The following is a 26,745-nucleotide window of genomic DNA, read 5'->3' as shown; positions in this document are numbered from 1 at the left end:
GCCAAATCGGCTCAGAAACACACTGAGATCACTTCGGAGAACATGGAGACACGGGGCCAGGTGCTTCACACCCATAACAGGGGCCGTGGGTTCAAATCCAAGCTTTGGCAGCTGGTGGATGCCAGTCAGGACTTTGTGGGGCTCATCACTGAGATGGGGAGACTGCTCCTGGCTTCTCAGGAGGATGGACAGGTTGGTCAAGGACGCGGGAGGAGGAGCCCCCTGCGGGGAGAGGGCCCTGGGTCAAGGGGTGATGGTATGTCTTGCTCGGACTGTCTTCCAGAGGCAGGAGCTGGAGTCAGAAAACAAGAAGCTGAAGAACGACCTGAACGAGCTGCGGAAAGCCGTGGCCGACCAGGCCGCCCAGAACAACTCTGCCCCCAGCTCCCCCGATGGCTACAGCCTCCTGCTGAACCAGCTCAAGCTGGCCCACGAGGAGCTGGAGGTTCGCAAGGAGGAGGTGCTCATCCTGAGGACCCAGATCGTCAGCGCCGACCAGCGCCGGCTTGCCGGCAAGAGCTCAGTAAGGAGATGGTGGCCTGGGGGGCGGGCTTGTTGGGGTGACTCTGGGTGGCAGATTTGGTGTTTTTATCACGTACCTTCACCCGTGAGGGTGTTAAAACCAGAGCAGAGTCTTCTGCATGAGGGGCTCCTCTAAAGGCAGAGAAAGGAACTTGCTCCCCTCCCAGCAAGACCCTTCAGGAGAGACGTGACTGGAAGTTTCTAGAATCTTCTAAAATTTCTCTGTGTGAACATGTTCAAAGGGAACAAGGCACAGAATGAGAGACGGGGCCACGGCCGGAGGAGCGCTCCTGGCCGGGTTTTCTGCCTCGTGCCCTGCTGTTGACCTTGTTGTTGAGGTGCAGGGAGCTTTCCCTCCCTCTCAGTCCCCCCAGGGTGGCGGGTCCAACACCAAGTTTGTTCCCCGTGTGTCCACCTGCTGGGACAGACTGTGGGGCGAGGGACAGGGATGCAGGCCACCTGGGTCGCTCCGGGCTCTTAAGAGGCTGGACCACCTCTGAGCACGGACCTAGGGCCAGCATGGGTGGGGTAGGTAGGCAGTAGTGAGCACGGAGGATTCCAAACTGAGAGATCTGGCCACATCCTCTGGATTTGGGGCACTTTCTTCCCCTGCGACACTTCCTCCCCCTTGGACATCGTCCTTGCTGTAGTACCCCCACCATCCACACTGCCTTTCACAGCCAGGCCTTATCATTCTGTGATTCTTCCAGTGTAACTTTTTTATAATCCTCACCCAAGGACATGCATATTGATTTGAGAGAGAGAGAGGAGAGAGGAAGAGAAACATTAATGTGAGAGGGAAACCTCAATTGGTTGCTTCCTGTGCACGCTCCAACCAGGGACCAAACTTGCAGCCTAGGCATGTGCCCTGACTGGGAATGGGACCCATGACCTTTTGGCTCATGGAATGATGTGCCAACCAGCTGAGCCACACTGGCCAGGGCCCAATGTGACCTTTTAAAGTAACATCCCTGCCTGGGTTTAACTGTTGTATCTGAAATGGTCCTGGGCCTTTGTCTTTTTCCAGAGGCTCATTTTTATACATCAGTCTAGATATATAGTCATGTAAGAAAATTGTTCAAGTATAGTTGGCATTCAGTATTATTTTAGTTTAGTTTCAGGTATATTGCATAGCAGTTAGACATTTATATAATTTATGAAGTGCTCCCCACCCTGATGTTTCCAGTTGTCCACCTGGCAGTGTGTAGATAGTTACTACACTGTTATTGGCCATATCCCCCACGCAGCATCCCCGTGACTGTTTTCTAACTACCTATTGGTGCACCTTAATCTCTTCACCTGTTCATCCAGGCCCCCAACACTCCTCCCAGCGTGAATCTGTTTCTGTTTGGTTCGTTCGTTTTGTTCTTCAGAGTCTGCATGTAAGTGAGGTCGTGGTATTTGTCTCTCAGTCTGACTTAGCTCACTGAGCATCATGCCCTCTAGGTCCATCCATGTGGTTGCGGATGGTACAATTTCATTCTTTTTTATTGCTGTGTAATATTCCATTGTGTGAATATACCACGGCTTTTTTTATCCACTCATCTACTGATGGGCACTTGGGTTGTTTCCAGAGTTGGCCACTGTGAGTAACACTGCAGTGAACATAGGGGTGCACATATCCTTTTGAATCAGTGTTTTGAATTTCTCTGGAGACATAAAGTCCGTCCGTGACCATCACTTGTATGACCAGAGTTTCTTTGTCTGACCGGGGACCTCTAGGAGCCGAACATCAATGCCAGAACCAGTTGGCCCAACAGTGAAAAGCACGTGGATCAGGAGGACGCCATTGAGGCCTATCACGGGGTCTGCCAGACAAACAGGTAAGTGCCACCTCATGGTGATGGTACCTGGGGGAGGCACTGGCAGGGGGTCCTGCACAGCCTAACCTGTGAAGGCTGTTCTGCCCACACTGACCACGCGCTCAGCCTCAGGGCCTTACCTGTCTTAGGAGATGCATGAGAAGGAGCAGATGCAGAGCGCCCCATGACCTTGGTCAGGCTGCTGTTGGCTTTGGTGGGACTCCAGGACACCGGGAGCACCCAGACCCTCTGAAAGAACTCGGGAAGGGAGCTTCCCTGGTGGGCGGGGAGGTGACAGGGGGGCTAAGGAAGGGACAGAGTGGCTTTTCTCGTGGAGATGAAAGTCAGCACCAGGTGTCCCACCTAAGCAGCGGGCAGGGCCTGCCCCAGCTGTCTGCTGTGATACTGTCTGCACTCAGCCTCGCTCGCGGGCCTTCCACAGTGGCGGCCCATCACCTGCCACTCGTGAGAGGGGACCCAGTCTGGTCACTACAAAGGCTGGGTGGGAGAAGGTGACCACTGCCATCTTGACTGTGGTGAGATCGCACTGGAATTTAGTTATAAGTGACCTGCTCCGGCCTCTCAAGTGTGAGCTACCCAGGGATCAGGCAAAGAGCAACGGCTGAAGGGAGGCAGCAGGGCCCGGGCTGCGGGGCAGAGCAGAGGTCCCAGGGCTGTGTGGCAGAGGGCCAGGGAAGGTACACTCGGTCTCCAGTCGCTTGCTGGTTGGTCACTACTTCAGAGCTGCTCTGTGCCTCAGTTTCCTCATCCGGGAATGGAGGGCAGTCACAGCCGCATACTTCACCTGGTGACTGAGAGGATCAGGTGAGTTAGTATACGGGAAGCACTTCGAACAGTGCTGTGCATGTTCAAGATGCGACACAGTAGCACTGTGGTCTCCACTGTCGCCGTCTCTGCGTCCTGCCTCCGGGAGCACTGGGGAAGATGGAGCGGCCTTTTCCCTGGCTGCCTTCCTGTCTCAGCCTCCACTTCCCGAATGTGGAGCAGTCAGTAAGCATTTGTTCGGAATTGCTGAAAACACACGCACTTCCATGAAACCGTCAGTAGGTGGCACTGGAGGTGCACGTGAAGTCTGTAGGAATGCCAGAGTCATTCCTTAGGGTCTGATTTCTGGATCTTTTCATCTAGTGGCTTTCTGCACATGGGGAAACTGAGGCCCAGAAGGGTTGAGCTGCCCTGAAACTGAATTCAGGTAGCATCCAGGAGGCCTGACTTCCAGGCTGGGTCCTTAATCAGAAGGTCCCAGGAGGAAGCTAAATGTATTTCAGCTGAGATGAATGTAATTCTTTTTCCATGAGGAAGAAGAGAAGAAAACGAAGGTGAACCTCACGGTGCTGAAACTAGTCAAGGGTTAGTCATTTTAAATTACCCTGGGTGGAGATAAGAAATGAGGCCAGTAAGAGAAAGGAGCACGGGTGATATTTAAAACTCCAGGGGAAGGAAGAAGCAGGCTTGCCAGGTCCTGGCCAGCGAGTGTGCGAATCTCCCTGACCTTCAGAACTGTTATCACCTCCCTCTCCATCCCAATGGCTGTCAGGGACCCCATTCCACGCATAGGTTTTCCGGGGGCTGCTTAATACCCTGGATTTGTCTTCCTGTGCAGCAGTAGTGGTGGTAATAAAGTAAAAATGGCTTTTTTGATATCTTAAAATAATTCCATTCCCAGCAAGCTCAGGGTACAGTAGGGAGCGGAACAGCCTGTGAATCAAGTTAAGAACAAAAAGGAGCCACTGCCCTTGGCAGAACCGGTTCCCCACCCGGTGCCCGCCCACCCAGAGGTGACACTGGTGGGTTGGCCTCTCCTCCTACGTGCCGAGTCCCAGCAGGGAGGGAGGGAGGACCCGGACCGTGCTTCCTGGAGCCCATCGGCGTGGACGTCATGTTACCAGGAGAGCTGCCCTGGACATGAGGGGCTTTGAGCACAGAGTCACTCCTTTCCTGCTCTCCTGTAAGGGAGAGCGTCCTGGTTCAAATGGGAAGAGTACACGTGGGTGGTGGGGAGAGCTTGCACACCTCGAGTTTTGCTTAGATTTCTAGAGGGATTTGAGATACCCCCATGCTCAGTCACAGCCTCTCTAAAGAATCTGTGGTCCCCGAGTTCAAGACTTTTTTCACTTGGTAACTTTCCTTAGTTACAGAGTTCTGTTTTGATTTTTATGTGGGTGTCTTTTCTGTTGTTTTCAAGTTGGGAAGAAGCCAGCCTTGGGGGCCCGCCTTGGGAATAGCCATGGAACGGTGTAGCACTTCTGCTTCCAAAAGGCTCTCTCATTTCCTGTCTCGGGAATGAAGAGAAAGCAGCGTCATTGTCACCATTTTACGTAGGGCAACGCCGGAGCAAGGGCTGAGCTTCGCCCCAGAGACTGACAGCTGCATGTGGAGGCGGGAGTTTGGGGAGCATCTTCTCAAGGCGGTCTGAGCCTGCCTGTCAGGGTGGGTCTCAGAGAGTGACCAGAGGGTGGGTGAGTAGGGCAGAGGTCCCTGCTGCCCTGGGCTGGCCTCACCTCTAGGCATGCATTCAGGGTCACGAAGCTGGGAAGGAGCCAGGTGTGTGTCCAGGGCACAGGTCTGCTTCAGGAACAGAGTGCGTTCCATTGCTCCTGGCCATTTCTACCCCAGCCTCACCAAGTCTCTAGAGCTCCAAAGTGAAGTTCATTTCTTGGGTCCCTAGACACCTTCTTCCAGGTCCTCTTCAACCCACAGGTCCTGTGAAACAGTGGGAGGCCCTTACCAAGAGTGGCTTTGCTGTTGCCACCTGGGCTTGTACAGGAAAGCCCGGGGTGACCTTTCACCCCCTAATGGGCCTGCCGGGGGGGCAGTGGAGACCTTGTTTAACCAGGAAGAGATATGTGCAGCTGCCTTAGGATGGACTTGGACTTGTGGGCAGACACCCCAGGTGCTGCAGGAGGTCTTGCTCAGAACAGCAGGGACATTCCCTTTTGTTTCCCCGAGTTGTTGGTCCCAAGCCATCTGTTTGTCCAAACAATTCACCCTTGTGTGGCCCAGCCTGTTGTTTCGAATGGTTCTCTCATTTTTGGTGTTGGAGTGGGCACTGGCCATTTCTCAGAGATCCCAGGAAATTTCCTGGGCAGTTGGGTAGAAATTGCAGGTGTGAACTAGAGAAGTAAGAACATGCATGGAGCACAGAGTGGTCGTTTTAGAAATGGGAAGCTGACCAGCTCCCATTGGACAGGAGCATTGCCTGTTTCTGTCCGCAGGGAGAGAGATCCTTAAACCAGACGGGTGGGTGCTGGGCCCTAAGTGTCAGTCTTCACAGAGGGAAGTAAATGCCACCTCAGGCCCTTTCTGGTGCCTGACCCTGGCAATGAATGAGGTTGTGTAATAGGTTATATAAGGAGAGGTCTAGAAGAAACCTCTCAGGTAGTTCAGCGGGGCACTTCCACTTGAGACGTGAAGAAAGCAATTAGCCGTGGCCACCCCACCGGCCTTCCCACTAGCTTGGTGGCGGGGGAGCAGGGAGCTGCCCTCTGGACAGCGGACTCTCCAGCCAGTTTCGGGTTGCCTCCCACCCTCAGAGGCTGGGCCTGCTGCCTTTTCATGTGTGTCTGTGGTTTCTTTGGGAACAGGGCTCAGCCCAGGAGGTTCTCTGCTTGTTGATTGATTGACATCACATTTAACAAATTCCTGTGAGCTAAGTTGTTTGGGTTTTCCTTCTCCCACCACCAGGTGGCGTGCCCTCCCCAGCCTCTGCCCCTAAGGGTGTGTGAGGAGGAGGAGGGAGAAGCTCCAGGTGGGACTGGGTTCTTTTACCTGGGAACAAAGGATGGCTGGAGTTGGTTGACTAGTTTTTTATTTCCTTGCATGCCTGACTTCCTGAGTACTGTGGGTGACTGGGCTTCATGGCTCCCTGCTGTTATCCTTGTGCGTAACACCTGGCAGGTCACAGAATTAAGAACTGTGTGTCCCTTTCCGAGGTGGGCAGTGCAGGGTGAATGCCAGCTTCCTCACTGGCTAGCCCAGCAACACTCGAGCACCTCCCAGCAGAGGGTTAGGGCCAGAGCATCCTCCGTCATGGGGACCGCAGGGTTTCGGAGAGCCTGGCAGAGACACCAGCTGCCCCCAGGGGCTGGAGGTTGGAGCAAGGCAGGGAAGGTGCTTCACACCAGGGTCAGGACACCCGCCAACTGGGTTCCTGGGTTCTCGTGTAGTAGGTAGTCACCATCCTGCAGTCCCTCCCCACCCGCGCCATGTCCCTGACCTCACGTAGGAAACAAGAGGGCCAAAGTGCAGGCTGCTCGCGTGCCCCTGGCAGCAACTCAGTCACCTTCTGGGCCTCCCCCAGAATGACCGCAGCCCAGTCTGGGCCCCTCCCAGTGGGCCACCCCTGTGGTTAGGGCCCCAAAGGTCCTACCTAGTCGAACATACCTGTGATACCTGCGAAGGGAGGGTGCTCTGCACTCAGCTCCTCCTCACTGACGGAGCCCAGGGGTCCCTTCTAGCTGTGCTGGGACAGCCGGACCCAGAGCTCGGCTGAGCACCAGACGACAGCCACCAGTCTACCAGCAAAGGCCATGTCCTGGAGGCCTTGCCTGGGTGAGGGCTGGGGTACCTGCAGGACATGACCCCTGCACAGCAAGGTGCCCAGGCAGACCTGCTGGCAGTCATTCCCACCCCCAGACCACCCAGCTGGAGAGAACAAACTGACAGCGAGGGCAGGCCCAGGGGACAACGAGGCATCCCCAGAAGTATGCTCACCGCCACCCCCTTTCCTTTCCATCAGACTCCAGAGCAGGACCCTGTGTTGACGTGAGCAGCCTAGGTGTGACCCACAGGGGCTGGGGCCCGGCTTCGTGAGGCCGAGCTGGGGGAGCTGATGTGGCAGCTACACCCCCGGACCTCCCACACAGCCTGACGGCAACCGTGGCCAAAACACTCCTGGGGACGGTCGTCTTCTCCCGGGAGTTAGGAAGGGGTTACCGACCCTCAGAGCCAGCTGTGGGCGTCAGCTCCTGAAAGCTGGGATCCAGCCAGCAGGCAGTCTTCAGGGGCGGAGGGGCAGGATCCTGCCGGGGCTCACCTGTCACTCTCTACCCAGTCCCACTGGCCTCTGAATGTCTCACATGCCCAGGGCTGTTCCTGGTGGCAGGTACATGAGTGGGGTGCACATGACACCCACCTAGGCTCCCGAGTTAACTGCTGGCATTGGGCCAACCCTGGGCAGCTTGAGATGGCAAAAGAATTTGCAAGTGGAGTGAAGAGGACTCACACACCCCAGCCCAGAGATTGAGGGAGAAAGTCCGTTCTCATCCAGCTCAGCACAAAATTTTTATTAGCTGTTTCTTTTTTGCAAGACTGCAGCGAGGGCTAGAGTTGAGAGAGTATTTTTTCCCTTAGTGACAGAAAAGAGATGCCCATTGGAAAGCAGACAAAGTACAGTGTGCATTCCCCCCCCCTCACTGAGCCAGTGCCCTGGGTGCTGCCCTGCCACCCCCCGCAGGGTCTGAGGGTCCCCTCCTCCCTGCCCTGCTTGCATCTCCCCCGGGTCTCTCTAGTGAGAGGGAAGGAGGCTGAGTGAGGGCTTGGGAAGGCCCACCCAGCCCGAGCCCCTGCTGCTCTCAGACTTACCAAACCAGCGCCGCCCTTGGCTTTGACCAGGTTGTCCGTGCTGTGAGGGTGAGAGCCCAGCAGGAGAGCTCGGGGCAGTGACTGGAACCTGGGAGGCGGGGAGTAGCGGTGTTTGCAGGCACCCACGTGCTGAGACAAGAGAGGAAGGGGGGAGCCCTGCCTTCGTGAGCCCTCCCCGTTCTGGTTTCCAACCCGTGGCTGGAATCGCCTCGCTTACCTGGGCTTTCTGCCTGCCTGTCTCTTTCCTCTACACTGGACACCCTGTGTTTTTTTCTTTGTCGTTTTTGTCCTTTGTTTCTAGCAAGACTGAGGACTGGGGCTATTTGAATGAAGATGGAGAACTCGGCTTGGCCTACCAGGGCCTGAAGCAAGTTGCCAGGTCAAACCCGTGCCTTTCCTCCTGGTCTGCCTTGTTCTGCCTGCTTGTGCCTCTGCTTGTTCCTTGGCTGGAGTGGCTGTGAGGGGTGGGCACAGCTCCCCGGGTGTGCGCGGGGCAGCCCTCCTGTGCACCTGTGCGGATGCCGTTGGGCCAAGGTGACGGCACTCGACGGCACTCGATGGAATGAGCCTTCGAAACCACCTGGTCCAGCTCCCTGGCTCGACGTGTATAGGAACAGGCGTGGGGAGTTTCACATGATGGTGGACGTGCAGCTATTTTTAGAGCCAGGCTGAGAAGGAAATTTAATTCTGGGGCCTCTGGAGTCCGTGCGGCTTCTGTGCCACGTGCTGACCACCCTAACTCTGCAGGGTCAGCTGAGCGCATCGGCGGGATTTGTGCCGTTGGCTGTGCTCCAAGTGCAGGGCGTTTGGGCGCCTGCCCTGTGTGCAGCAGGCCCGCTGCTCCCTGCCCGAGACCGCCTGACACTGTGGACAAGCCCTGCGCTCCAAGTGCCGCATGTATGAAGCCTGCTCCATACCACGCGCGCATGGGGCGGGGACTCTGGACCTTGCTGTGTACACAGTTTGGCCTTCGGCTGCGGGTGCAGTTCAGTGAGGGAGGTTAGGCCCACAGGGAAGAGACACAACGTGGTGGCCACGTTGCACACTCATTGTCTGTGTGTGGGTTTGGGGCCCTCAGCAACGGGTGGGGCAGTGGTCCTCAGGCCTGTTTCTCAGGAGAGGGGACTGAAGCTCAGTGAGGGGGCGGAGTCAGAACCAGAGCCAGGTACCCAGAGCACCTCCTTCAAAGGCCCACCTGCTGCTGATGGGGCCAGGGGTCCTGTGAGAGCCGAGAGAGCGTCTCTCAGGAAGAGGAGGTCCAGGTCAGCTCGTTCATGAGATAGTGTGTCCTCTGGCTCTGGGTTCAGACATGACCACCTGTGAGCAGGGTGATGCTGTCTCCACTCCCTCACTGGAAGAATGTGCATCAGAATAGACCTGTTTCACTGAGTCACTGCACGTTGCAGGGTAAACACAGGTAAGGCGCTTTGCACGAGACTGGCATGCTGCAAGCATGGAATAAAGATTAGCTGCTGTTTCTATTATAATGCATATTATTCAATAAGATTAGACTCCCGTCCCATCAAGAAGTTTGTTTCATTGGAAGGTGGGACCCGTAGGTGAAGCCGGGCATCTCCCCGTGGCTCTCTGTCAGCAGGCTGGCTGGGGCCGGACACCTGAGTAATGGATGTGGTAACAAAACCCAGCCCGGGCCTCTATGTCAGGAGACCTGGCTCTGCTGCTGGCTGTGGCCTCCAGCTCTCTCAGCCTTCGTTTTCTTACCTGCAGGGTGAGGTGTCTGGCCCAACACTTGGGCAGGGGTTCTCCGACCCTGCATAGACCCCTGGCTAAGCCACCCACCCACAGTTTACATGGAGAGCAGGACAGACGTGAGCATAAACTCACACCCACGAACTGATTCTGGGCCCTCTCCAGGAAGTCACATCTAACTTCCTAGTGAGTACACGAGTGCACTGTGGCTGAGGGTGGACGTTTCCAAGTGCTGTTTGTCCTCTGAAGCGCTGCCGTAGTTTCCAGATTCTGCTCCACGACCCTCCCACCGCTGCCTGTGGGGAGTGGGGGACTCCGCCACCCTTCCACTTGGCCTTCACTCGTTGCTTTGTTGAGTAGCTGCTGGGAGCCTAGGGTGGCGCCCAGCGCCTCTTTGGAGCCACCTGTCCAATGGAAAACGTGGCTGCTTCCATCTGGGGGTTGGCAGTGGAGACCCCCTCCCTTGCGTGCTTCTCTCGTGTGGCAGCTATCACGTCCCAGAACGACAGCAGAGCTGCAAAAACGTGGTGGCTCGTTGCTTCCCTGCCCCCAGAGCGGCCGGGGCTCCAGGAGCGGTCTGCTAGGCACTTCCGAGTCCCCACTCTGTGCCCAGCTCTGTCACCACCTGCACCCGCATCCCAGAGAGAGACAGGGTGGAGTTTCCCCAGGGGGGTCGGCTTAGGAAGCTTTGATGGCGCCTTCCACCCAGAGCTTCCCGCCTTTCTTTCATGGGACGTTCGCTGGGTCAGGAATCCTGCCCAGGTGGTCGAGCCCATGAAGATGGTACCATCCTCGTGTTAGCATGTGACTTCCCAAAGCGGGGGCTGGTTAGGGACCTTCCTTGGGTTCTTGCCCTTGCCCAGGTAGCCAGCGCCCCTGGTCCTGGGCCTTTTAGACTTCTGAGACTTCTCCCAGCATCCTCTGGGTCTCTCTGCTTCTTGTCGTGATGGTAGGGTGGGAGATTCTTTAAAGCAGGAGATAAAATGAGATAACAGTGTTGAGAATAATAAGGGGGTAATAATTTGCCTTTCTGAAACCTGCAGAGAATCTGCTATAGTGAGAATATGAAAATAATTACTTCAGTCTACCAGAGTTTTGTCTTGAGATTCTCATGAGCTCGGAGGCAAAGGTGGAGGCTTTTATTTAGAAGGTGCTGTAAGAAATTTATTTCTGCTGATGAAACAGACTATACTCAAAAGTGAAGAACAAGAGAATGAGGGGGGGTCAAGAAGAAGACCCGGGACCAGGGCTGCATGGTTGGCCCTGGTGTCCCACTTTCCGAGAGGACAGGCTGGCCCGTTTGCCAGATGGGCCACGCAGGTCTGTGCCCTGCGGCATCTGTCCCATGGGGTTCATGCAGTTGCTGCTGCTGCGTGCCTGGCCACTCCCCTGCTGCATGTCTGTCGGGGGCACTGGCCCCTGCCCCACGGTCAGCTGCCCTCCTCACCCTGGTGCAGGTTGCTGGAGGCCCAGCTGCAGGCCCAGAGCCGCGCACACGAGGAGGAGGCAGAGGCTCTCAGGACCCAGGTGGAGGCCTTGAAGGAGGAGCTGGACGGGCAGCAGCAGGCCTTCTCCCAAACGCTGCTGCTCTCCCCTGAGGCCCAGGTGGAGTTCGCTGTCCAGCAGGAGATGTCCCGGCTGACCACTGAGAACCTGGTGAGTAGCCATTGCCCGGCGGATCCCAGCTGCAGGGAGTCACATTCTGGAAGACAGCAGGACCAGAGATGGCCATTAGCCAGATGGACAAAGTCCATGTCCTTGGCCCAGGAGCAGGGACAGAGAATCTAGACATGAGCCAGCCAGCCAGCAAGAGTATGTGCAGACATCTCAGCCATCTGTCGTCACACACCCACCTCCGCAAAACCTGGCAGCTTAAAACAGCAAGTACACTGTGCGGTCAGAGACTGGCCGGGCGAGGTGGGTGCACCGTGCCTGTGCCACACTGGTGTGGGCCAGGGCTGGAGGGTCAAGGCGGACTCAGTCCCAGGTCTGGGGCCTCGGAGCCACGCTTCGAGTGGGGAGGGCGGCAGCGGGGAGGCCTTTAGGCCCCGTCCCAGCACTGATGCGGGGTCGCTTTTGCCTCTGATGGACACAAACCCCGCAGCCAGGCCAGATACAGTGTGCGTGGTTGGACTCCTTTGGCTAGGGGTCATTAAGGGAGGGACTGTTGGTGGCCTGCTGTCACCAGAGAAATGGAAGGCAGTCTGTCCTCAGCTTACAGGTGAGGAGAAATAAGACATGTAAAGAACAGAAAGATCGTATTTCTGAAAACATGATTCTATAGGGACTGATGTGTATTGCAAAACAAGACAGACACATAGAGGAGGCTGGAGCTGAGGCAGGAGGCGTGGAGGGCTATCACCCATGGCAACAGGCAGGAAGGGGAGGCGTGGACACACAGGCACAGTGCAAAAGTCGGGGGTGGGGTGGCCCAGGAGCTGAGGGAGCCAGTGGGGGGCACAGCAGGGATTGCCCACACCTGCCTGCAGGCCCACCCACTACAGAGCATTTCTCCCTCATCACCAGGTGGCCCCGTGTGGGTGGCCAGCTCACTGAATCCCGATGCCTGGGCAGTGGGGCTGGACCCCAGGCCCCTGAATAGGACTTGTATACAACTCATCTGCCTGCCCCCCTTCCCTCTGTCTCTCTCCATCTGTATGTCACTGTCTGCCATATGCAGGGGGTTAAGTAGGTGGCTCTGTGGAAAGGAGTGTACGCATTTAACTGCTGGACTGGCTTCTGCCAGGTGAAAGGGGCAGTGTGGGAGAGGCCTCTGCTGGCATGTGCTCCTGGGGGCCGGGGCCACTGGTAAAGTGGCCTGGTGGGTGACCCCTTGCAAGGACGGTTGTGCTCATGGAGGAACCACGTGAGGTCACGGGATAGCTTAGGAGTCAGCACTGGGGGCCCCTCTAGGCCCGGCTGTGGGCAGGTGAGGATGAAGATGATGAGGAGAGCTTCGGCTTGCAGCCGGCTGGGAGGCTTCCAGAGCACAGTCCACACTGTTGGCCCAGGCAAGGCTGGACCCGCAAGCAGGGCCACCTGGGCAGGGCTCTTTGCTCCCCAGGTGAGCAAGCATTAGTGCTTCCAGTGGGCCACCAGCTGAGCACTGCCACCCGCAGGGAGGATGTGGCCTCCTGGGGTGCTGGGCACCTGAGGGGGCCAGGTGACGGGGATTCAGGCAAACAGCTTCCAGCCAAGGGATCACCTGGCACACTGACAGGGCTGTGTGGGAGGGAGGGTGTGGCAGTCTCCCAGCAGCACCTTGAGCTTAGAGATGTCCCCAGCTCACCCACCTGTTTCCCAGATTCCTCGTGAGTCAAACTCATTCTTTTTAGCTTCCAGGACTTTGGGTCTCAGTAGCTCCCCAAGTTCAACACCCAGTGTGGCCAGCACTGTGTTGCCTTTCATTTGTCCTAAATTTGCTGAGGACAAGCTTTGTTACATTCTTTTTATGAGGGTAAATGGCTCAAGTCCTCGACAGAGTCTATAGCTGGGTTTGTGGTCACCACACCACAGCCCTGAGGTTGAGAATTTGGCAGACTTTCTCCCGTAGGCCAGCCTTCAAAATTTGTCCCCCAGGTGTTTGCGGCCCCACAGTGGCACATTTGCTTGTCTCCAGCGGCACTCCTCATCACAGAGATGAATGGTGATGGGGCTCCCTGCCTCCTGCCAGAGAAGGACCATGCCCAGCTTGAGGAGGGGTGGCATTAATGCTGTTCCAGGGCTCAGTGGGCTGACTGCTTCCAGTGACCATGGCTGCTAGGGACGAGCAGCCACAGAAGGGCATGGACCAGGGGCCCGTTTTGCTTCTGGGCTCCAGGTCACCTCGTCAGCCTGCTGGCTCTCACCCCCCGCCCACCGCAACTGCCACACTGTCCATTCCTTCCCAGGGCGCTGTCCACACACCTGGGATGCCCCTGGCTGCAGCTCTGGGGGTTGGCACAGCAGCCTGAGGACACATGGCCTAGATGACCATGAGGTTCAGAGAGCACCAGGCAGCCACAGCCAGGAGTTTGTCTGGATTGTGAGAATGAACTCCGACCCACCTCTCACTTCCTGGGTCCAGACCAGGAAGAAGTGAGCTGCAGGGGGCTGGTCCTTGGACCAGTCACAGAGCCACCACCACCTCAGGTGGCTGCCTCAGCCACTCCGCACTAAAGGATTCTGCCCTTTGCCCTCCAGGGCGGGGTCAGAAAAGTTCTCACACTGTGCCCTTCTGCTTTTAGGACCTTAAAGAGCTGGTAGAAAAGCTAGAAAAGAATGAGAAGAAACTCAAAAAACAATTGAAGATTCACATGAAGAAAGTCCAGGACCTAGAAGGTAAGGTGTCTGTGAGTGTGTTTTCTGAGGCCCTGGTGTGCCGAGCCAGGNTCTGCCCTTTGCCCTCCAGGGCGGGGTCAGAAAAGTTCTCACACTGTGCCCTTCTGCTTTTAGGACCTTAAAGAGCTGGTAGAAAAGCTAGAAAAGAATGAGAAGAAACTCAAAAAACAATTGAAGATTCACATGAAGAAAGTCCAGGACCTAGAAGGTAAGGTGTCTGTGAGTGTGTGTTTTCTGAGGCCCTGGTGTGCCGAGCCAGGCCTGCCTCCCCCCGTGGGCTCTTCCCACCTGCCCGGCCTCCTGGTGCCTGTGCCGGCACAGTCATGGGGGTGAGCCCCTCCAACCACAAGCTCAACCTCCCTCAGTCTGCCGGAGTCTGCATTAAAGACACAGGGACGTGGCAGGCTCCAGACTAGAGCCTGGTCAGACAGAGATTTCACTTGCTCTTTCAGCAACACCCAGAACATTCTCTTCCTCTGACACTCTCCTGTAAAACTAATCGTGTGAGTCCCCGCCCCCTTTGCACATGCCACCTTGCTGGGAACGCCCTCGGCCACCTCACCACTTGGATACCCACCTGCATACCTCCCACCCCTTTCCTCCTCAGCCCCAGAGCCGCTCCCTCAGGCCTGCATCTGCCCACGGGCCTGTGGGCACCGCCCCTCCCAGGGGCCCTCTTTGAACTGCACCTGCTCCTGAGGAGGCTGTAAGAGGGTAGGGCTGTCTGTACTGTTCAGCCTCAGGCTGGCTCTCCGTTTCAGCCCCCCCTCTCCATTTTTGGACTTTTGTTGTCCTCGAGTTTTCATTGTCCTGACTGCTCAGGTGGCGGCAGGAGCAGCTGCTGCTTTATAAACATAAGTGTGTGCCACGTCGTACTTGCTCGGTCTTGAAGACCTGCAGCCCCGTCCTCGAATGTGTCCGTGTGCCCCACGCCCCTTAACCAGCTGTCTCCCCCGCTCAGCCATCCAGACGCTAGCCCAGAGTGAGAAGAGGCGCCACGAGCTCAACAGGCAGGTCACCGTCCAGCGGAAGGAGAAGGACTTCCAGGGCATGCTGGAGTACCACAAGGAGGATGAGGCCCTCCTCATTCGGAACCTGGTGACAGGTCAGCACCTTCAATGGCCCCCGCCCCCTCCCTCCGTCTCCTCATTCCCACTGTCCCCCGCCCCTGCACAGTCCCTATCCACTCCTCACTCCCCTCACCCACCACCTCAAGCTGCTACACACCTGTGAGTTCCCGGGTGACGCTAACACTGGGGTGGGTGTGGCGGCCGCCCTCGGGGGACCGACCTGCAGGGGTCTTGGGAGCCGCTTTCCTCTCCAGCCCTGGGTCTGGTCTGTTCTTGTACAGGTTCCCGAGCCTCAGGGCCCATTCCGCATCCTGCTCCAGCACTCCCATCTTCCCCCGGGGAACTGGCTGCCCAGCCCAAGGCAGCAGCCACCTGCCTGCAGAGTTGTTGGGCAAGCCTCAGAGGAGAGAGGCCTCCTGGTGGGCTGCTCCTCTGTTCCCCACAGGGCCTTAGTTCCAGATACGGACCCCGCCCCCCCCCCGCCCCCGCAGTGCATGAAATGAACAGTGGCAGGGCTGTGGGGAAGCCACAGGACCCTTCTCAAATGTGGGAAGTGAATGTGGTAGCTTTGGCAGGGGCATTGGAAGCTCATAAAAGAGGTAAGCATTGTTTTAGATAAATGTCAGTTTACTGAGGTCCCACTCTGCTGAGCACAGGGCTAAGGGCTCAGGCTGCAGGGAGAAGGACCATGACCTTGGCCTAGCACAGGTGTTTGTGAGCTCTTTGCCTTGGGTCTTGTTAGTGGTGGACTATTTTGCTCTTTTCAGGAAGGATAAATTCCCCTACAGTTGTCCAGCAGTTCAGTGTGACATCAGTTCACGTCAGTCTGCCCTAAACAGGCTGCATCTTGAACAAATGCCAATGGGCAACTCATCTCTCTTGAGTGAAACCCAGAGTTCACAGCGATGGAGTGAAAAACAACACTCCTCATGGGGACCTCCTGTGCCACAGGTGGGGGCCCAAGGCCAGGCCACCTCCTACCGAGCTGCCTGAGCACGGCAGCCTGCCACCTTTCCTCCGAAAGACCCTGTCCAAGTGAATGTCAAGACTGTGCTGACCACCTCTTAGGTCCCTAGTTGCCATGGTCCCTGCTCCCCAGGTGCTAATTAATGCCTGGCTTGGTGGACCCAGCAAGCTCTGGGAAACTGGGACTCGCAGCCCACACTTGCAAATGGAATGCCCCAGGCTGGACAGATTGCAGTCTCTGCTTGGGTCGGCTTGATGCAAGAAGTTATAGGCTGAAGTGTGGGTTCTCAAATACATTTTCCTGAATAAATGTTACTGGCATTAAAGTTAGAGCAAGGGCCAAACCACAGCCATCCATTGAGCCTAAAGTGAGCTGCCTAAACATTAACCATGTATCCAGAGTATTAGGGCCCATACTCAGCATTTAACCTGAAGGGCTGGGTGTAGTTCAGGGGACAGTGAAACTCAAGTACCAACTGGAGATGCTGGAAGTACACCCCAGCCCTGTCCCAGGGTCACCCTGGCAGAAAACTTGAGGATGTTGCCCCTTCTCCTCCTCCTGGCCCACCTGCAGGTGGGGGATGGGGTGACCACCCCTCGAAATCTGGAGATATAACTCGTGAGGCCTGGGCTGGGCCGAGGTTGGGAGTGCAGGTAACCAGTGAAGAGCGAGGGCTGGGGAGACCGTGCTGGGCCACAGTGAGCTCACCTGGGGTCTGAGGCTGTCCCAGGCCCCAGCCCCTTCTCACCTTGCTGCCTTCTTTAGTGCCAGGCCCCTCCCCCTCGGAATCCTATCCCCACTCAGGGCTCTCTGCCTGGCTGGTTGCCTCACCTGCTTACTCTGGGAGGGAAAACAATTGGCAGCTCCGCCCTGGCTTTCCAGGGGCTTTGGCAAGAAAGGATGGAGGCTGAGTGGGTGTCTGCAGCTTCGGGGAGTCCTGCGAGAACACACCTGGTGGGGCCGAGGGAGGGGGTTGGAGGAGCAGCCACCCCAGACTGTAGCCAAGTTAGTGCTGACCAAGATAGAGGCTGGTGAGACCCTTGTCAAGGGTGGCACTGCAGAGGGGAGACAGTGGCCAGCCAGCAGCCTGTGGCTTGATCAGCTCTCAGAATGCCTGGGCAGGCAGGCGCTGCCAGGGTCACCATTCCTAAGCACACAGCCAAGCGGGCTGGAGGTTGCTGTAGGCTCCCCGCCGCCCGCACATTGGCCCTGTCTTTGGGAATGTGCGATTTACCAGGTTCTCCTGGGGCAGCCCTCACCTTCCTGACGCTGAAGAGCCCCTTGTGCCCAGAATAGCAAATGCTGTTGGGAGTTCGAGCCCAGCTCCCGTCCTCAATGTGCCCTGGTCCCAGACCTCTTGGTGAATACCGTGGCCTCCATGTGTCGATTCCAGCAGGGAGCAGCCTGTAGGCTCTTTTCTTCCATGCTGTACGGACAAAGCATTAGGAACCTGCTTTAACATGTAGGCAAGGTGATCGAGAATATGTTTTTGTCCATCCGGGGTTTTTAACTAGTTTCTGGAACTACAATAGTCAGGGTCAGAGGGGTCTGTGGCCCCCAGGAAGGACACAGCTTCTCCCTACTCCCTGCCAAGCCTCCATGAGTGGCCACTCTCAGGTGAGCCAAGGAAGATCCTGATAACAGCTGCACCTCAGGCCAGGTTCTCACGCCCCGAGCATCACTGTAGACCTAACCCTTGCTGTTTGCTGCCGCTAGAGCTGAAGCCCCAGGCGCTGGCAGGCACGGTGCCCTGTCTCCCTGCTTACATCCTCTACATGTGCATCAGGCACGCGGACTACATCAACGATGACCTCAAGGTGCACTCCCTGCTGACCTCCACCATCAACGGCATTAAGAAAGTCCTCAAGGTCAGTGCCCCATGCTAAAGGGGGCGGTCCACGGGGGACTGAGTGGAGCACACACCATGCCATCGCTTCTTCCTGTCTGGGTTTTGCAGTAGCAAGTCAAAGTCTCTGATGGTAAATGACAGAAACACAGCAGCAGTTCACCCTGTAGTGGGGTGGTCCCCTGCCCAGAGAAGGAAGCTCAGGCTCAGACGTGGCAGGAAGTCCAGAAGTCCAGGGCAGCTTTCCAGCTGCTCCCTGCTGAGCTGCTGGGAACCTCACCCATTCTCAGCCAACCAAAGTGGTGGTCAGGGGACCAACCTGAACAGAGACGCTCCCTGAGACCTTCCCACGGGGGCTGTGGGCCTGCAGGCCAGGGCACGCACAGGACACTGACTTGGATCAGGAGTGACACCTGAAGGCAGGTGAGGCCTGGCCCACCGAGGGCCAGAGGCTGGGAGCCAGATGTTTTTATACCTCCCAGCAGGCCCAGACCCCACATATTACCCTGAGTGACCGTCGTCTTGTTCTTACACGTGCTGCCACTTCAGGGTGCCAGCCATCCAGGGAAGCACTGAGTGTGCTCAGTCCCGCCGCCTCCCTGAGCATGCCACAGTCAGCCTGTAACCCCTGGGTTCACAGGGCTCCGGGCCTGCAGCCATACCTTCCTCCCTGCCGTGGGCTCTGGAGGTACTTTCCTCCACTCCCAGCCCCAAACACACACCCATGTGTGGGCCACACTCAGATCTGTGCCTCCTGCCTTGACCTCTTCCCTGAGCTCCAGCTGGGGGCCTGGGCCAGGCTAGGTGCATCCATGGCTGATTTCAAATGTCCCCTCCTCAGGGAAGCCTTCCTCATCACCAGGCTCCATTGGCACACCCAGCCCCACCTGTCCCTCTGTTCCTGCGACACGGTCTTTGCAACTCGAGCCTCATCTGGTATTTACACTGTGGTAATGTTTACTGACAGAAGAGGTTCCACAAAGTCACTAGCTGTAGCACGGAAACAACCTCGTAGCTGTGAGGGCTGTTGAGCAACCTTTCTCATTTAGTTACGGTTTGCGGCCATTTTTCAGAGTTAAAGCCACTAGAGTGTGTGCCACTGGTCAGGGGACCAGCAGGAGGTACCTGGGTGCCATCCCCAGTCCTGGAGGGATGGTAACATGGCCTCCAGGCAGTGGGGCTAATTTCTGTGACTGGCAAGTGCCTGCCTGCCCTCAGGTCTGCTTGGGGCATGGTGGGTACAAGTGGCGAACATGGAGAGGCACCTGGTCGCACTTAACCAAATGGGAACTGCAACTCACGAGAAGGAATGTCATCTTCTTTTCACAGAAGCACAATGATGACTTTGAGATGACCTCATTCTGGCTCTCCAATACCTGCCGCCTGCTTCACTGTTTGAAGCAGTACAGTGGGGATGAGGTGAGTGCTGAGGGGGAAGCCCAACCCTCCACAGTCCGTGTAGAAGCTGGCCAGGGGCTCCAGACCCTGCTGCAGCCCGGACCACATTTCTGGGATGGCGGCCCGCGGCCCAGCTCAGAGCACCGCAGACCCCGGCAGCCTGCTCAGTCCGCATGTGCTTCTCCCCAGGAGCGGGGCCAGGCCTGTGCAGCCACTCGGGGGTCTCAGGCCGTGGGCACATTGCACTATACCTGGTAGCTAGAAGCAGGAATGAGGTGGGCCCCAAGGACCCCGGGCCCCAGAAAGCACCCTGAATCGAGTAAGTAGAAGAGGAAAGGAGCTGGCACAGTCCCCCTTGAGAGCGCCTGGGACTCTCCAGGGAAACCCTGTGCCTCTGCACGTCTGGAGCAGCCCTAGAAGAGGCCCATTTCACTGACGGCTGGGAGAAAGCCCACTCAGCTAGCGTGTGGGACCATCTCCAAAGCCAACCGATTAGTGTGTCCATTTTAAAGCCCAGAGAGGTGGCTGCAAGAAAGAGGTGCAGCATAAATCAATGACACTTGTACAAACTGACCTTGAGGCCCAGCATTGTGCTTCTCACCAAACCTGACTCCTTGGCTTGAGGCCCAGCTTCACCCGGCATGCACCATTCCCTGCACCGATTCCTGGGAACACTCCCCCCATGCTCTGCACTCAACCCCACAGCCCAGGAGCACACAGTGTGTTTTCACTCTCAGTTCACTAGTAAGAGCCCAGCTAGTGCCAGACACACCCGCTCCAGTCCCTGCAGGTCTCCTCGACTTTCCTTTCACACAGCTCACTCTCCACCCTTCCATCTTTTGTGCCAGCACTAGTTTGACAGAGCCCTTTGCCTGAGATAGTGAAAGGACATTCCGTCCCAGTCAGTCTTACCTTCTTTGGAGCATGAATGACAGGGTCCTCCCAAAAGTCACATACACACAGAGAGAGAAACAGGGCATTGCGAAGGAGCCTGGAGGCCCCGAACCCCGGCAAAGCTGGACCAACCACAGAGCCTCAGTAAAGCAAGCCTCTCCCTCTGCAGGGCTTCATGACTCAGAACTCCACCAAGCAGAATGAGCACTGTCTGAAGAACTTCGACCTCACCGAATACCGCCAGGTGCTGAGTGACCTTTCCATCCAGATCTACCAGCAGCTCATTAAAATCGCCGAGGGCATGTTGCAGCCTATGATAGGTAAGCCGGCGGCAGGGGCTCTCCAGCACTGGTCCTGGGGTCTGATGGGAGGGGAAGATGTGGTAAGCTCTGCTTTTGAGAACTGGGCATGCGGGGCACAGCCTTTGAAAAGCCAGGGCCTCTCCAGGGGGTTGTGGGCTGTGTGCTCAGGAAGAGCTATGAAATTTTCAATACCATCCCATCAAAATACATAGTGCTTGGGAGGTGAGAATATAGATCATTGTCCTTTATCTCTTTTTCTGTAGTATATTATTTTTCCCAAAACTAATTTCCGTAGGTGATAAATTTGTAAGGTATAAATAATATACAGTAAAAAATATATCAGCCTCTTGCTCATGTAGATACTTAGTTCATGAAAAGTGGAAAGCACTGCGTGTGTTCACGTGCAGGGAAGGAGTGGCGTGCGCTTGCACAGTAAAAACTACTGCACACTCACTTCACCCAGAGCAGCGCATGTGGGCCTGGAACATGAAACCAGGATTGAATCATAAGAGCAGTTCTGTCCTAAGGCACAACAAAAATTACACTCACCGCTCCATGTAGGCTCGGGTGGAAATGCTTTCCCAGGAGCTTCTTGCAACATAAGTAGGTTAGAAATGAATTCCAAGGAGGACAGAGTCCTTCATGCATCATGCAGAAATATATCGGGGAGATAAGATTCATTCTAAATCCTTCTTCCAGTCTGAAAATTTTCTTGTGAGACACCAGTTTAGTCTCACCAGACACAGGGCAAACTGGGATACTCATGAACCAGAATAATGTGAGTTAATAACAGCATCAGCTCTGGAGTCGGACAGGCCTGGGTTTAAATGCTGACCTTGTCAGTTCCTAGTGGTGTGCCCTTGGACAAGTTATTTAACCTCTGTATGCTTCAATTTCCTCATCAGCAAAGAGGTTGTCGGAAAAGTAAATGCTGACCATGAAGTACCTGGCACATAGTCAAGTGCTGTGCGGTGATGATGACACCAGCCACGTGGTCAGTGGCTCATGGTGAAGAGCTGTTTGGACAGGTGCAGGACCTCTGGGTCCAGGGTCGGGGGCAGGGCCTGCACATTCCAGTTTCTCAGTTCTCAGACGGTGGAGTCTTAGCACAGAATCCAGTCCATATTGAGTTGGTACATTTAAATGAAAGTTTGGTCAACAGCTACTTTATTCCATATAAAGACCAGCACATTAGAAATTCTCTGCTGAACGCTCTCAGTTGGGGGCCTGTCGACCCTGAGCCCCTCTGGACAGTATCCTTGCCAAAGCCCTGAGTACTGGAGGACCCGAACGGTCCAGAAACAGTCCTCTGGGGAACACACAAGCTTCTGTCATGATGCTGTCCTTCAGTTTCAGCCATGCTGGAAAATGAGAGCATCCAGGGCCTGTCTGGCATGAAGCCCACGGGCTACCGGAAGCGCTCCTCCAGCATGGTGGATGGGGAGAACTCCTACTGCCTGGAAGCCGTCATCCGCCAGATGAATGCCTTTCATGTGACCATGTGTGACCAGGGCCTGGACCCTGAGATCGTCCTGCAGGTGTTCAAACAGCTCTTCTACATGGTCACTGCGGTGACGCTCAACAACCTTCTCCTGCGGAAGGACGTCTGCTCGTGGAGCACAGGCATGCAGCTCAGGTAGGAGGGGCGCCGGCGCACCTGCGCACACCAGCTGGGGCTGGAGCGCGAGGCACCTGTGAACATGAAATCCCAGTCTGGCTTGATAGGCCTCTCACAGTCGGTGTGCAGCCAAATCCATCGCTGTTTTACGTGTGGGTGGAATTCTCCAAACACTGAGATGGCGACTTGGTAAAAGATTAGTTCGAGGCTTAGAGACATTTACGTACTCTAACTTAGACTGTAAACACAATCTGGATGGACAGCTCATCGACTTTTCTCTTTGAGCTAAGTGCCAGGAAGGCTCATGTAGAAGTATAAATACAGGGTGGGGCCAGAGTGGGTTCCCAGTTGTTTATGTGGAAAATACAATAATTAATAAACAATAATACAAGAATAAATTCACATACAGCTGTAAACCTACTTTTACCCCCACCCTGTATTTTGTGAACATTAAATATTAGTTGTTTGAATTCAACACATTTAATACGTCTGTTCCCCATTAACTTCTACAGACCCCTCAGGTACTTCATCTTGTGATTTGAGGCACCCTTTCACTCATAACAAGTTACTGAGTGTCCAGCACTTTTCAGCTGGGGCCCCTGTGGATGGTTCTGGTGGGAAGGCGAGGCTGCCAGATAAACAGGACGGGTGTGCGCATCCCAGTGCAGGAGGAGGCCGGCTTAATAGGCTCGCTTGTACCTCTGGTTAAGGTACAACATCAGTCAGCTGGAGGAGTGGCTTCGGGGAAGAAACCTCCACCAGAGCGGGGTCGTTCAGACCATGGAGCCTCTGATCCAAGCAGCCCAGCTCCTGCAGTTGAAGAAGAAAACCCCAGAGGACGCCGAGGCCATCTGCTCCCTCTGCACCTCGCTCAGCACTCAGCAGGTACAGTCCCTGCGCACGACATCACCAGGGGGCTGGGAGCAAGACCAGCTTCTTTCTGGTCTGTTCTTGCCAGTGAGTTTTTTTTTTGGGGGGGGGTGCACTTCCAGCCTTTCTATACACCTGAAGATAAATTCTCAAGTTGCAGCCAAGGGACTGTCCCTAAATGAACCAAAGACCACTGTGGTCAGTGAAATGAGATGCCACTGTTTCCCACTAACTTTCTCTGCTTCCCGATGCTCACTTAGGTAAGGTAGTAAACCCAGAAAACACCAACCTTGCGGTATAAACATTTTTTAAACACAATGAATTCTGGAATGTTTCTCACCTAGAAATTTAAATGTTTTCAGAAGTTAGCAGCATGAGGCATTTGGTATTAAATAAATGGCTTTTTTTACAACTATAATTTCATTATGGTCAGTTTTAACCTAGAATTTATTTATATTGTTTTCAATAAAACCATGAAGCACCCAGGGGCATTTAAGTGTCCCTCTCCTTTCCTCCCAACTCGTATGCATCCTCGGACTTGGCTGCAGAGACATTACTCCTGTACAGAAAGATGAGTCCTGTCCACACACAGGGTGACCTTGACCCCCCCGCCCAGGGTGTGTACCTGTTTAGAAATGGGCCACCACAGGTGGTCTCACAAAATGAGACCAGCACAGGAAAGCAGACTTCCTAAATTACATCATGGAACTTCTCCCTCTCCAGCACCTAAAGAACAACGAAAATCCAAACTCAGCATTGCAAAGTAAACAATTTCCCTACCCTCCTCCACCAGTTATTAAAAGGTAAAAGACCAAGCTCTTAAGAAAACCGCTTCCCTTCTACAAATGTACTGAAAATTTTCAAACTTTTATTCTCCCTTGGAAATATATTATCTATCCAGAATGCATCTGGCAATGATTTGCATTTGGACAGGCTACTTCAAATAAGATTAGGAATAAGATTATCCTCCAAATAAGAAAAAAATCTGTTCCTTTTGTGATTTGGGGGGAGTCATGGGAGGTAGGGAGGTGCAGTTAAACAAGACCTTAATGTCTAAGGTAAGATCCCCAGTACTTAAGGTCTGAAGAAACCTTTAAATGACCAGTAGATAAGAGGATGAGGATGTCAGGTTTCCTAAAACCCTCATTTTCTAAGCCAGGGAGCATAGGGGGGCGGGCAGGCGGGAGGGAGGGATGTGGAAGGAAGAAGGCCCAGTTCTGCCGGGCAGGGCTGTGACCCGCCAGTCCACCCCTGAGCAGGGGGTCCTGCCCAACGAGGGCTGGACTCTTGTGTCAATATCATGTGGCCTTTAAAGTTCAAAGGCTCTCCTATGTTCATTTTAGCTCTTTGCTAAACTTCTTTTATTCCAACAGATTGTAAAAATTTTAAACCTTTACACTCCCTTGAATGAATTTGAAGAGCGAGTGACAGTGGGCTTCATACGAACAATCCAGGTGAGTTTTGCCACCGGCATGTAACTGAGCTGTGTACCAAGTGAGACTCACCAGGCAAGCAGAGTACCAGCCCTACTCAGGAATGGACCTAGAAATGTTCTCTCAAGAGAACAGTTTGAGCTCTTAAATCTTTTCTGTAAGAATTATAACATTTGCTCTTAAGAATATGCTTGAAAGAAATATTTAAATCTGTCTTAAGATGACAGACATTTTTTACTTCAAGATGAGCTTCCTCACACCAAGCGCTAGGTGATTTTGGCTGTGTGCCTACCCTCTAGTGCGCCTGGAGCCGACCGTGCCTGATCAGAGTCGTGTTGGGATGATTTCAACAGTGCACATGTCTCCACTGGGTGTGGGAAGCACCTTGAGACATTAATACATTCTCAGGTTTTTAAACAAACAGCCTCTACAGCCAGAGAGTTGATGGCTACACAAAATAAGGATAAAAAGAAATGGGGGAAGCCATCAGGGCATGAAAAGGGGGAAAGAATGAATGCATTTTAGCAGGGCGTGTAAGTGGAGAATACAGGTTGAAGGCCAGGGAAGAGGTCAGTCAGATCAAGCTGTTCTCTCAGGCACAGTGGGAAAGACGAGCAGGGGCAGTAGAGACCCAGGCCGAGACTCGTCCTCAAGGACACCTCAGCTGGAAGCGGGGGGAGGGGGGAGGACACACAGCTGCTGGAAGGGGAGGCAGAGTTGGGTGACAGAAAAGAAGCCACTGAAATATCTGACCCACAACTGACTTGTACTTTGGTTTATGTACATTGTAAAAGTTTAGAAAGTCTTAATTGTTTTCAATATAACTGCTTATAAATTGACAAGGGTGCTGTTTATAAGAACAGAATTCAGACCAGAGGTGACAGGATACTTGCCAAGTCCAAGTTTAGGTTTGAATTAAGGACAGAGGAGAAAGGTAGTGGAGTGGTCAGATAGTCGCTGAAGACATCACACAAGATTCTGAGTCTTCCTCACCAGTCAGTGTCACACGCGGCAATTCTACCACATTGTTTTGGTTTTCCAACTATAGCTATATGTTTGACTGCTCCCCAGACAGTGCTCAGAGGAGAGGTCGGAGCAGTCCATGTCACCCTTCTGTATCTGCACAGACCTCATGGAGGATGACTACACATTGTCATCAGAGCAAGCCATCTGCTTGGGTGGCATGGGCTAGAGATGTCGGCTTTGAGAATCTTTTCCACCCTTTTACTTTCCATCTCTTTGTGTCTCTAAAGTGAGACTTTGTGGGTAGCATATAGATGATCTGCGTTCTATTTCATTCTGCCACCTTGCCATTTCCTGAGATGTCACTCTCTCCATTGCATCCCCAAGATGAGGAAGGTGAGGCACAGGAAGGTCAGGCACTTGCCCAGGGCATCTGCCTTCCGTGTCACAGCCGTAACCGTTCCGACGCACTGCCTCGCCACATGAGTTCCACCCGAAATGTATCTTCTCTTCTCCCTTAGATGGAAAATTTTTTAAAGAATGCTAAAATTAGGAGGGAGGTCAGTCATCTGACCTCCAACAAGCCTAAACCAGCTTCTCTCACTGCTGAATACCTCGGGGGGAGGGAAGACTGCCGGCTCCTGCAGTCCTGCCCCGTTACCAGGACCATCCCCACGCACCGTGCCACTTTTCTGAGTTCACCTGCACAGGCTTGCAGAGAGCGCAGGAGTGTTTCACGTGGTCCTGTCCCCCCACAGGCACAACTGCAGGAGCGGAACGATGCTCAGCAGCTGCTGTTAGACTACAAGCACATGTTTCCCGTCTTGTTCCCCTTCAACCCGTCCTCTCTGACCATGGACTCAATCCACATCCCAGCGTGTCTCAATCTGGACTTCCTCACTGAAGTCTGAGAACGCACGTTTCCAACCTGGGCCCGGCTGCCGGGGAGAGCAAGGAGGGGGTGCACAGTGAAGTCCGTGAAAGCAGGCCGGATCGGAGACCGAGGGGATGGGCGGAGTGCTGGCCTGTACAGAATTAGACATCTGCCGTTATTTTTTGTACCTACTGCTCAGAATAAAAACACTTGAAATGTGATTTTTTTAAGTATGATTTCAGTATAAACAAATACACATCATAATCTACACCACCAGCAGTCCCCATGACCATATAAAAGGTGCCAGTCTATAAAATGGAAACTGCCTAGTTTTGATCTGACGAATATACAAAGTATGAAAAAACGTAAGTCACATAAGTTGCCTTCCGAGAATCTTTAACAAACAATGGTGCTAAGACCCTAACACTATCAGATAGTGTGACACCTCCCAGGTCCACAGACTGTGGGTGTGAATGAGTGGGGGGGGAAATGTCTTCAGAAGGAGACACTCACAGGCCTGGGCCCGGTGAGAAGTTGCCCAAAGGCGTTTTT

General features: G+C 54.6%; 1 protein-coding gene across 2 annotated transcripts in view; it reads left to right on the top strand.

Moving 5' to 3' along the window:
• MYO5B (myosin VB) overlaps positions 1-26,414 on the top strand; it is a 254,815-nt gene extending 228,401 nt beyond the window's left edge. Inside the window, exons 28-40 of one of the 2 annotated variants that reach the window (XM_037034115.1) lie at positions 284-523; positions 2,245-2,345; positions 8,230-8,307; positions 11,096-11,294; positions 13,865-13,958; positions 14,920-15,063; positions 17,712-17,863; positions 19,171-19,260; positions 20,303-20,453; positions 21,786-22,071; positions 22,764-22,938; positions 24,297-24,377; positions 26,078-26,414. In XM_037034115.1, coding sequence (XP_036890010.1) covers positions 284-523; positions 2,245-2,345; positions 8,230-8,307; positions 11,096-11,294; positions 13,865-13,958; positions 14,920-15,063; positions 17,712-17,863; positions 19,171-19,260; positions 20,303-20,453; positions 21,786-22,071; positions 22,764-22,938; positions 24,297-24,377; positions 26,078-26,230 — 1,944 coding nt within the window. In that variant the 3' untranslated portion in view covers positions 26,231-26,414. The remainder of the gene's footprint in view (positions 1-283; positions 524-2,244; positions 2,346-8,229; positions 8,308-11,095; positions 11,295-13,864; positions 13,959-14,919; positions 15,064-17,711; positions 17,864-19,170; positions 19,261-20,302; positions 20,454-21,785; positions 22,072-22,763; positions 22,939-24,296; positions 24,378-26,077) is intronic. The other variant, XM_037034116.1, reaches the window with a different exon arrangement.
• The last annotated feature ends 331 nt before the right edge of the window (positions 26,415-26,745 follow it).

Source organism: Sturnira hondurensis, unplaced genomic scaffold, assembly GCF_014824575.4.
Source record: "Sturnira hondurensis isolate 20B ecotype Veracruz unplaced genomic scaffold, ASM1482457v3 Scaffold0001872, whole genome shotgun sequence".
In the NCBI taxonomy this organism is placed as follows: domain Eukaryota; kingdom Metazoa; phylum Chordata; class Mammalia; order Chiroptera; family Phyllostomidae; genus Sturnira; species Sturnira hondurensis.
This window is presented reverse-complemented; position numbering and strand designations above follow the sequence as displayed.